This window comes from Entelurus aequoreus, linkage group LG14 (assembly GCF_033978785.1).
Source record: "Entelurus aequoreus isolate RoL-2023_Sb linkage group LG14, RoL_Eaeq_v1.1, whole genome shotgun sequence".
NCBI lineage: Eukaryota > Metazoa > Chordata > Actinopteri > Syngnathiformes > Syngnathidae > Entelurus > Entelurus aequoreus.
The window spans coordinates 61,601,796-61,614,928 of NC_084744.1; the positions used below are offsets into that span (position 1 = coordinate 61,601,796).

Sequence of the window (13,133 nt, forward strand, 5' to 3'; positions counted from 1 at the left end):
GAAACTGTTGAATCTATATCTACATGTTGAATGTAAATATTAAATCTAAGTTTAAATCTTAAATAAAATGATTTAATTTAAATCTAAATGTTAAATCTAAATATAATATCAAATCTTAATATAAATGTTAAAATAAACATATTAAATGTTAGATATGAATGTTAAATCTAAATCCATTAATCCATTTTCTACCACTTGTCCCTCATAAAATGTCAATCTAAATCTGAATGTTAAATCTAAATGTTAAATACACATTTTTAATTTGCATTTGAGAGAGAAACTGTTGAAACTGTTGAAACTATATCTACATGTTAATAAATATTAAATCTAAGTTTAAATGTTAAATACAATTATTTAATCTAAATCTAAATGTTGCATCTAAAAAGAATATTAAATCTTAATATAAATGTTCAAATAAATATATTAAATGTTAGATATGAATGTTAAATCTAAATCCATTAATCCATTTTCTACCACTTGTCCCTCATAAAATGTCAATCTGAATGTTAAATACACATTTTTAATTTGCCTTTGAGAGAGAAAGTAAATGTTGAATCTATATCTACATGTTAAATCTAAATATTAAATCTAAGTTTAAATGTTAAATCAAATTATTGAATCAAAATCTAGATGTTAAACCTAAAAAATAATATTAAATGTTAAATACAAATGGTAAATCTAAATATAAGTTACATCTAAATCTGAGTGTTGAATCTAAATGTAAAAAATACAAATATTAATGAATTTGCATTTGAGAGAGAAACTAAATTGTGAATCAAAATGTTGTAAATGTTAAATCCATATCTAAATGTTGAATCTAAATATTCAATCTAAGTCTAAATGATACATACAATTATTCCATTTAAATACAATTGTTAAATATAAATAATATTAAATATTTTAAAAAAATACATTGTAATATTAAAGTTAAATTCTGAATTTGAATGTTAAATGTTAAATATAAATTTTAAATGTAAATATATATTAAATAAATCTTGCCAAGTGTGTAGAAAACATGCAAATATTCCACTGTCCCAACACTTGTTTTTATTTATAATTAACATTCATATTTATATTTATAGTATATTTAATATTTTAAACATTTATATTTCACATTTAAAATGACCATTGTTTTGACATTCAAAAAATAGCATTTATATTTTGATTTAACATTTATATTTATATTAAACATTTAAAATTGAAATGTTAAATATAAATATAAATGTTAAATCAAAATACAAAAAATATATTTTAAATTTAACATTTATATTTCACATTTAAAATTACCATTGTTTTGACATTTAAAAAATAGCATTTATATTTTGATTTAACATGTATATTTATATTAAACATTTACATTTTAAATGTTAAATATAAATGTTAAATCAAAATATAAAAAATATATTTTAAATTTAACATTTATATTTCACATTTAAAATGACCATTGTTTTGACATTTAAAAAATAGCATTTATATTTTGATTTAACATTTATAGTTATATTAAACATTTACATTTTAAATGTTAAATATAAATGTTAAATCAAAATATAAAAAATATATTTTAAATTTAACATTTATATTTCACATTTAAAATTACCATTGTTTTGACATTTAAAAAATAGCATTTATATTTTGATTTAACATTTATATTTATATTAAACATTTACATTTTAAATGTTAAATATAAATGTTAAATCAAAATATAAAAAATATATTTTAAATTTAACATTTATATTTCACATTTAAAATTACCATTGTTTTGACATTCAAAAAATAGCATTTATATTTTGATTTAACATTTATATTTATATTAAACATTTACATTTTAAATGTTAAATATAAATATAAATGTTAAATCAAAATACAAAAGATATATTTTAAATTTAACATTTATATTTCACATTTAAAATTGCCATTGTTTTGACATTTAAAAAATAGCATTTATATTTTGATTTAACATTTATATTTATATTAAACATTTACATTTTAAATGTTAAATATAAATGTTAAATCAAAATATAAAAATTATATTTTAAATTTAACATTTATATTTCACATTTAAAATTACCATTGTTTTGACATTTAAAAAATAGCATTTATATTTTGATTTAACATTTATATTTATATTAAACATTTACATTTTAAATGTTGAATCAAAATATAAAAAATATATTTTAAATTTAACATTTATATTTCACATTTAAAATTACCATTGTTTTGACATTTTAAAAAATAGCATTTATATATTGATTTAACATGTATAGTTATATTAAACATTTACATTTTAAATGTTAAATCAAAATATAAAAATTATATTTTAAATTTAACATTTATATTTCACATTTAAAATTACCATTGTTTTGACATTTAAAAAATAGCATTTATATTTTGATTTAACATTTATAGTTATATTAAACATTTACATTTTAAATGTTAAATCAAAATATAAAAAATATATTTTAAATTTAACATTTATATTTCACATTTAAAATTACCATTGTTTTTGACATTTTAGAAAATAGCATTTATATATTGATTTAACATGTATAGTTATATTAAACATTTACATTTTAAATGTGAAATATAAATGTTAAATTTAAAATATGAAATATACTATAAATATAAATATGAATGTTAATTATTAATAAAAATAAGTGTTGGAACAGTGGAATATGTGCATGTTTTCTACACACTAATATATATTTACATTTAACATTTATACTTAATATTCAAATTCAGAATTCAGATTTAGATTTAACTTTAATATTACAATGTATTAATTCAGATACATTTTAACATTTATATGCACTATTTCATATCTAAATTGAATGTGAAGAGATTATAAAATGTGACAAACGTGAGCAAATATTCAAAATGTATCAGCTAAGAGTGATTGTTTTTTTTTACATTTGGCACCCTAAGCACAACAACTGACGATTGAAATGACAAAATGTAAATAATCAAAAGACTTTTTGTAAAATGTAAGAGTTTAGCGTGGCCATTGAAAGCCAGTAAGGTGGTCTTATCCCAACAACAGACCCCCACCTCCCAGTGGACTTGTTGCCAGATAACATTGGTGAGCATCTTATCACTTCCCAGCAGCAAGAAGACAGTTGAATAAGTAGTGCATGACTACACTGCATATCAATACATCCATGAATGACATCATCACGCTACTATTGTGAAAGTGAAAGTAGAAGATGGCACACTATGACCAGTTCTATGCCACTGCACACGTGTGATAATGTACATATCACAGACTTATTAATAAAAGTGGAATGGCGGTTGACTAATACTTCCCACAATATTGCTACTTCTCCAACCAATCTGACTTACGGTTAGATTTGTTCCGCTTGAAACCAATCTTGACTGCAAGGGAATGTTGCACACTGTCAGGAAATATAATTATGGTGGGAAAACAACATTTATTTAGTCTGAAATGAGCCAATAAAGAAGGGCTGTCGAGGCAATGCATTGTGGGTAACAATGTGCCTACACCTATGAGTCATACAGCTTAATTCCAACTGTTTCAATATATTTATCATTTCTATATTCATACATTTCATAAGTTTCAGTTCAGTTGCCGTTCTTTAACATTCAAAACATTACTTGTATTAATGTAAACACAAGGAGTAGTGACTTATATTTATGTAAAAACAAGATTTAGTGATTTATATTAGTGTAAAAACAAGGAGTAGTGACTAATGTAAAAACAAGGATTAGTGACTTATATTTATGTAAATACAAGGAGTAGTGACTTATATTCATGTAAAAACAAGGAGTAGTGACTTATATTCATGTACACACAAGGAGTAGTGACTTATATTCATGTAAAAACAAGGAGTAGTGACTTATATTCATGTAAAAACAAGGAGTAGTGACTTATATTCATGTAAAAACAAGGAGTAGTGACTTATATTAATGTAAACACAAGGAGTAGTGACTTATATTAATGTAAAAACAAGGAGTATTGACTTATATTAATGTAAACACAAGGAGTAGTGACTTATATTCATGTAAAAAAAGGAGTAGTGACTTATATTAATGTAAAAACAAGGAGTAGTGACTTATATTAATGTAAAAACAAGGAGTAGTGACTTATATTCATGTAAAAAAAGGAGTAGTGACTTATATTAATGTAAAAACAAGGAGTAGTGACTTATATTAATGTAAAAACAAGGATAAGTGATTTATATTAGTGTAAAAACAAGGAGTAGTGACTTGTGTTAATGTAAAAACAAGGAGTAGTGACTTATATTCATGTAAAAAAAGGAGTAGTGACTTATATTCATGTAAAAACAAGGAGTATTGACCTCTATGAATGTAAACACAAGGAGTAGTTACTTATATCCATGTAAAAACAAGGAGTAGTGACTTATATTCATGTAAAAACAAGGAGTAGTGACTTATGTTAATGTAAAAACAAGGAGTAGTGACTTATATTCATGTAAACCCAAGGAGTAGTGACTTATATTCATGTAAAAACAAGGAGTATTGAACTCTATGAATGTAAACACAAGGAGTAGTGACTTATATCCATGTAAAAACAAGGAGTATTGACTTATATTAATGTAAACACAAGGAGTAGTGACTTATATTCATGTAAAAACAGGGAGTATTGACTTATATTAATGTAAACACAAGGAGTAGTGACTTATATTAATGTAAACACAAGAAGTAGTGACTTATATTAATGTAATAACAAGGAGTAGTGACTTATATTAATGTAAACACAAGGAGTAGTGACTTATATTAATGTAAAAACAAGGAGTAGTGACTTATATTCATGTAAAAACAAGGAGTAGTGACTTATATTAATGTAAACACAAGGAGTAGTGACTTATATTAATGTAAAAGCAAGGAGTAGTGACTTATATTAATGTAAACACAAGGAGTAGTGACTTATATTAATGTAAACACAAGGAGTAGTGACTTATATTAATGTAAAAACAAGGAGTGGTGACTTATATTCATGTAAAAACAAGGAGTAGTGACTTATATTCATGTAAAAACAAGGAGTGGTGACTTATATTCATGTAAAAACAAGGAGTAGTGACTTATATTCATGTAAAAACAAGGAGTAGTGACTTATATTAATGTAAACACAAGGAGTAGTGACTTATATTAATGTAAAAACAAGGAGTACTGACTTATATTCATGTAAAAACAAGGAGTAGTGACTTATATTCATGTAAAAACAAGGAGTAGTGACTTATATTCATGTAAAAACAAGAAGTAGTGACTTATATTCATGTAAAAACCAGGAGTAGTGACTTATATTAATGTAAAAACAAGGAGTGGTGACTTATATTCATGTAAAAACAAGGAGTAGTGACTTATATTCATGTAAAAACAAGGAGTAGTGACTTATATTAATGTAAAAACAAGGAGTACTGACTTATATTCATGTAAACACAAGGAGTAGTGACTTATATTCATGTAAAAACAAGGAGTAGTGACTTATATTCATGTAAAAACAAGGAGTAGTGACTTATATTCATGTAAAAACCAGGAGTAGTGACTTATATTAATGTATATTGATGTTTGTGGTTCAATAAAAAAATACATAATAATTATAATAATAATAATAATATCAAATGTTAAATATAAATGGTGAATCTAAATATAAAAGTTAAATATAAATCTAAATGTTGAATATAAATGTTAAATACAAATATGAAAAACTTTACATTTGGGAGAGAAACTAAATTGTGAATCTAAATGTTGTAAATGTTAAATCCATATTCATATGTTGAAATCTAAATATAAAATTTAAATCTTAATGTTAAATAAAATTATTAAATCTAAATATAAATGTTAATATTAAATATTTAAATATAATAATAATAATAATAATAGATTTTATTTGTAAAAAGCACTTTACATTGAGCAAACAACCTCAAAGTGCTACAGTGTATTAAAAAATAATAAAAAGATAATAAAAAAAAATTAAAAATTAAAACTAGAACTAGCAGGCATAAATCTAAAAAAATACTTTTTTAAATCTAAATCTTAATGTCAAATACAATTATTACATCTAAATATAAATGTTAATATTAAATATAATAATAATAATGATTATTATTATTATTATTATTATTATTATTATTATTATTATTATTATTATTATTATTATTATTATTATTATTATTATTATTATAATAATAATAATAATAATAATAATAGATTGTATTAGTAAAAAACACTTTACATTGAGCAAACAACCTCAAAGTGCTACAGTGTATTAAAAAAATTTAAAAAGATAATAATAAAAATAAATAAAAATAAAAACTAGAACTAGCAGGCATACATCTAAAAAAAGGCTTATTAAAAAGAAGGGTTTTTAAGCCTTAAATATTAATAAATATTACATCGTAATGCTAAAGTTAAATCTGAATGCTGAACTTGAATTTTAAATATAAATGTTAAATGTAAATATATATTAAATAAATGTGTAGTAAACATGCAAATATCCCACTGTTCCAACACCTCTTTTTATTTATAATTAACATTCATATTTATATGTAACATGTATATTTAACATTTAACATTTGTAGTCAACGTGTATATTTAATATCTAAGTTTAACATGTATATTTCAAAATAAAATGACCATTTAGTTTTGACATTTAAAAAATAGCAAAAAAAAATACAAATAAAATTATGTAAACAATAACAGAGAAAATAAATCAATCAAAGCCAATAAAACGAACATTTAACGGAATATATATTGAATATTGTTAGTTTTAATAAAAAATAAAAGTCTGCTCTCGTAACGACGACGGAGTGTTTTCATAACATTACTAACGTGCGTCACACTAATAGATAATACAAGTACTCACATGATTAGTTCGCCCTTGCTCATGTTGGCAGAGTGGAGGAAGAAACACGCGTGACCTGAGAAGACGTCAAAGTCCACATGAAAGTATTCAACTGTCACTTTTTGGTCTTCTTCACGCCACCATCTTGGACACCACGTGACCGCAGCGGAAACCAGTAATGGTTTCAAAATAAAACAGCCCGAAAAATATCATACTTTTAACGCTATTTAACATTATTAACATTATTTAACATTATTTTTATTTTTTAAAAAGTTTATTTATTTATTTTATTTTTTATTGAACGACAAACATACATTTATAAGTCACATAAAATTCCTCCGCAACATTTTGGACACCACGTGACCGCGGCGGAAACCAGCAATGGTTTCAAAATAAAACAGCCCGAAAAATATCATACTTTTAACGCTATTTAACATTATTAACATTATTTAACATTATTTTTATTTAAAAAAAGTTTATTTATTGATTTGATTTTTTATTGAACAACAAACATACATGTATAATTCACATAAAATTAATCTGCAACATCTTGGACACCACGTGACCGCGGCGAAAACCAGCAATGGTTTCAAAATAAAACAGCCCTAAAAATGTCATAATTTTAACGCTATTTAACATTATTAACATTATTTAGCATTATTTTTATTTAAAAAAAAGTTAATTCATTTATTTTATTTTTTTATTGAACAACAAACATACATTTATAATTCACATAAAATTAATCCGCAACATCTTGGACACCACGTGACCTGAGCGGAAACTAGCAATGGTTTCAAAATAAAACAGCCCGAAAAATGTCATACTTTTTAACATTATTAACATTATTTAAAATTATTTTTATTTAAAAAAAGTTGATTTATTTATTTTATTTTTTTATTGAACAACAAACATACATTTATAATTCACACAAAATTCCTCCGCAACATCTTGGACACCACGTGACCGCGGCGGAAACCAGCAATGGTTTCAAAATAAAACAGCCCAAAAAATGTCATATTTATCACAAAACCTATAATCTATAAATGGTGTGGCGCGTGTATCAGAAACGACTTTCACAACACATTATTTTTATTTAAAAAAAAGTTTATTTTATTTTTTACATTTTATAATTCACACACAATTCCTCCGCAACATCTTGGACACCACGTGACCGCGGCGGAAACGTAGGCAATGGTTTCAAAATAAAACAGCCCTAAAAATGTCATACTTTTTTTTAACGCTAATTTTGACAGAGTAGTTCCCTTTTATCACAAAATCTATAATCTATAAATGGTGTGGCGCGTGTGTCAGAAACGACTTTCACAACGCATTATTTCTATGTATTTATGTATTACTTGTTATTATTGAACAACAAACATACATTTATAATTCACACAAAATTAATTCGCAACAACTTGGACCCCACGTGACCGCAGCGGAAACCAGCCATGGTTTCAAAATAAAACAGGCCGAAAAATGTCATACTTTTTTAACGCTAATTTTGACAGAGTAGTTCCCTTTTATTGCTTATGAATATCTTTCTCTTGCTAGGATTTATTTTTTTCATAGACAAAAGTAGATTTTCTTTTAACATGAACCCTATATTTTCCTCATTGGAGTATTGATATTCATTTATTAGTTCAAACTTTGAAATGTCAAATGACAGGAAAGCCCTTAAATTATAATCTTAAATAGAAAAAATGGAATTCATAAAAGTTAAGCACAATTTCTTATATTATTGGTGTCTTTTATTTTTTTATTGTCTCTATTCGTATTTTTATTTTCTTAAACAGATATTTTTTTGTACATGTGTACAAAATAATAGGTGTATAAATGACACAATATGTTACTGCAGACTAATTAGGAGTCTTTGTTTGTTTACTTACTACTAAAAGACAAGTTCACTATTTTATTTAAGGACTAAATGACAATAATAAACATATGTTTCATGTACACTAACATTTTTTGTTCAAATAAAGACAATAATGACATTTTTTGTGGTGCCCTTTATTTAGAAAAGTATCGAAAAGTATTGAAATACATTTTGGTACAGGTACCGGTACTTGTTCCACGTCTTTCAACCATTCCACCATCAAAACATTCCTATTGACCGAAATATCAATCAGTATGCTATTTTTTTTCACCTCAAAAGTTGCCTGTTTTTACAATATTTAAGACTTCCCACAATATTGGGTAATATAATTGCTACTTCTCCAACCAATCTGACTTACGGTTAGATTTGTTCCGCTTGAAACCAATCTTGACTGCAAGGGAATGTTGCACACTGTCAGGAAATATAATTATGGTGGGGAAAACAACATTTATTTAGTCTGAAACGAGCCATAAAGGAAGGACTGTCGCGGCAATGCATTATGGGTAACAATGTGCCTACACCAGGGGTCACCAACCTTTTTAAAACCGAGAGCTACTTCTCGGGTAGTGATTAATGCGAAGGGCTACCAGTTTGATACACACTTAAATACATTTCCAGAAATAGCCAATTTGCTCAATTTACCTTTAACTCTATGTTATTATTCATAATTAATGATATTTACACTTAATTGAACGGTTTAAAAGAGGAGAAAACACGAAAAAAATGACAATTAAATTTTGAAACATAGTTTATCTTCAATTTCGACTCTTTAAAATTCAAAATTCAACCGAAAAAAAGAAGAGAAAAACTAGCTAATTTGAATCTTTTTGAAAAAATAATTTATGGAACATCATTAGTAATTTTCCCTGATTAAGATTAATTTTAGAATTTTGATGACATGTTTTAAATAGGTTAAAATCCAATCTGCACTTTGTTAGAATATATAACAAATTGGACCAAGCTATATTTCTAACAAAGACAAATCATTATTTCTTCTACATTTTCCAGAACAAAATTTTTAAAAGGAATTCAAAAGATTTTGAAATAAGATTTAAATTTGATTCTACAGATTTTCTAGATTTTCCAGAATAATTTTTTTTGAATTTTAATCATAATAAGTTTGAAGAAATATTTCACAAATATTCTTCGTCGAAAAAACAGAAGCTTAAATGAAGAATTAAATTAAAATGTATTTATTATTCTTTACAATAAAAAAAATAAATTTACTTGAACATTGATTTAAATTGTCAGGAAAGAAGAGGAAGGAATTTAAAAGGTAAAAAGGTATATGTGTTTAAAAATCCAAAAATAATTTTTAAGGTTGTATTTTTTCTCTAAAATAGTCTTTCTGAAAGTTACAAGAAGCAAAGTAAAACAATTAATGAATTTATTTAAACAAGTGAAGACCAAGTCTTTAAAATATTTTCTTGGATTTTCAAATTCTATTTGAGTTTTGTCTCTCTTAGAATTAAAAATGTCGGGCAAAGCGAGACCAGCTTGCTAGTAAATAAATAACATTTAAAAAATAGAGGCAGCTCACTGGTAAGTGCTGCTATTTGAGCTATTTTTAGAACAGGCCAGCGGGCTACTCATCTGGTCCTTACGGGCTACCTGGTGCCCGCGGGCACCGCGTTGGTGACCCCTGGCCTACACCTATGAGTCATACAGCTTAATTCCACCTGTTTCAATATATTTATCATTTCTATATTCCCAGTTTCTGATCTTTAACAATCAAAACATTTGAAATTCAAATCATTCCTACAATCAACATTCAAACCAGTTCACAGTTGAACCGTTTACACCATTCCTTCTACATTCTACCAGCATTTCAAGGAGCATTCTTCAATATTCAAACAAGTTCTTACATCCATTCTACATTCTTTCACCATTTCAGGAAATGGGGCATTCACACGCAACATGGGCTTATTTTTTTTTAAAAATACCCCTAGGGACGACTCACAGGGGCGCTGGGAAGAAAAAGGCAAAAAAAAACTGGCCAAAATGTGGAAAATGGTCCAAAATGATTATTTTAAAAACAAGTCCTGTACTATGCATTGCGAGGCTGTTTATTGACGACCTCAAAGTGCGCAATCAATAAGTACAAAAATGTGTCAGTGATTTTAAAAACAACAACAAGCTCTTTTTAAAAAAAAGACAAACTTATATCGAGGTTGTATTGTTCTAATAAAACATCATCAGTAACAAAGATATAGAGTGAAATTACTGGCAAAACTCCACAAACACACAAATATGTTTTTACTCACGTCTAACAATACCATTTTTTCGCAAGTCAAAAACCCTTTCGCAAGTAACTTACAGGTTGAGCTTGTTTTCTCTCCCTTTTGTCCGCCACTTTACGCCGCGCCCTGCGTCTTCTTCTTTGTTATTTTTGGCAGACGGCACCATGCGCAAAAACAGTACCTCTGACGGCCTTAAATTGACTCAGCAGCACCACCTGTTGCTGTAAATAGTGAACTACAGTGCAAGTGTGTGGAATATTATGTTTGAACTTAAAGGTAATTTGTTGTTTTTACACTTGTTTTATTTGAACTAAATTGTTTTTATGCTTGTCAGTCATTTTTTTAATTGAAGAAAATTATTTTTATGCTTGCAAATTGTTTTTTTAACTGAAGAAAATTGTTTTTTTTTTTATCTGAGAATTGATTGTTTTACTTGCAGAAAATTGTTTATATACTTAAGTTTTTTTTTATTGAAAAAAATTGTTTTTATACTTGTTTATCGTTTTTTTAATTGAATACAATTGTTTTTATGCTCGCGAATAGTTTTTTTAATTGAAGAAAATGTTTTTTAACCCTATGAATTGATTTTTTTACATGCAGAACATTGTTTTTATACTTGTAAAAAACATTTTTTAATGGAAGAAAATTGTTTTCATACTTGCGAATCACTTTTTAATTGCAGAAAATGTATTATAAGCTTACGAATATTTTTTATTTATTTAAGAAAATGGTTTGTATACTTGTGAATCGTTTTTTTTAATTGAAGAAATTTGTTTGTGTACCTGCAAATTGATCGTTTTACTTGCAGAAAATTGATTATATACTTAAATGTTTAAAATTTTATTGAAGAAAATTATTTTTATACTTGTTTATTGTTTTTTTAATTAAATAAAATAGTTTTTATACTGGCTAATCGTTTTTTTAATTGAAGAAAATGTTTTTTATACTTGTAAATTGTTTTTTTTGATGGAAGAAATTTGTTTTTATGATTGTGAATGGGGTTTTTACTTGCAGGAAAATTGTTTGTATGCTTGTCAGTCTTTTTTTTAATTGAAGAAAATTATTTTTATGCTTGCAAATTGTTTTTTTAACTGAAGAAAATTTTTTTTTTTAATCTGAGAATTGATTGTTTTACTTGCAGAAAATTGTTTATATACTTAATAGTTTTTTTTATTGAAAAAAATTGTTTTTATACTTGTTTATCATTTTTTTAATTGAATACAATTGTTTTTATGCTCGCGAAAAAAAATTTTAATTGAAGAAAATGTTTTTTTATCCCTGTGAATTTATTTTTTTACATGCAGAACATTGTTGCAAATTGTATTGTACCATATGTCCCGACAAGAAATCTGCGTTCAAAGAACTCCGGCTTATTAGTGATTCCCAGAGCCAAAAAAAAGTCTGCGGGCTATAGAGCGTTTTCTATTCGGGCTCCAGTACTCTGGAATGCCCTCCCGGTAACAGTTAGAGATGCTACCTCAGTAGAAGCATTTAAGTCCCATCTTAAAACTCATTTGTATAATCTAGCCTTTAAATAGACCCCCCCTTTTTTAGACCAGTTGATCTGCCGTTTCTTTTCTTCTCTCCTCTTCTCCCCTGTCCCTTGCGAGGGGGAGTTGCATAGGTCCGGTGGCCATGGATGAAGTGCTGGCTGTCCAGAGTCGGGACCCCGGGTGGACCACTAGCCTGTGCATCGGTTGGGGACATCTCTGCGCTGCTGACCCGTCTCCGCTCGGGATGGTTTCCTGTTGGCCCCGCTGTGGACTGGACTCCCGCTGATGTGTTGGATCCACTGTGGACTGGACTTTCACAATGTTATGTCAGACCCACTCGACATCCGTTGCTTTCGGTCTCCCCTAGAGGGGGGGGGTTACCCACATATGCGGTCCTCTCCAAGGTTTCTCATAGTCATTCACCGACGTCCCACTGGGGTGAGTTTTTCCTTGCCCGTATGTGGGGTCTGTACCGAAGATGTCGTTGTGCCCTTTGAGACACTTGTGATTTAGGGCTATATAAATAAACATTGATTGATTGATTGATTGATTGATTGATTGTTTTTATACTTTATACATTTTTTAATGGAAGAAAATTGTTTTCATACTTGCGAACCACTTTTTAATTGCAGAAAATGTATTATAAACTTACGAATATTTTTTATTTATTTAAGAAAATGGTTTGTATACTTGTGAATCGTTTTCTT

The 13,133-nt window shown here is 26.6% G+C and overlaps 1 protein-coding gene across 1 annotated transcript in view; it reads right to left on the reverse strand.

Annotated features, from left to right (window-relative positions):
• The window catches only part of LOC133665484 (uroporphyrinogen decarboxylase-like), a 26,702-nt gene extending 19,721 nt beyond the window's left edge, over positions 1–6,981 (reverse strand). The window contains exon 1 of the mRNA XM_062070794.1: positions 6,842–6,981. Within this exon, the coding sequence (XP_061926778.1) occupies positions 6,842–6,864 (23 nt within the window). The 5' untranslated portion in view covers positions 6,865–6,981. The remainder of the gene's footprint in view (positions 1–6,841) is intronic.
• Positions 6,982–13,133: the final 6,152 nt, after the last annotated feature.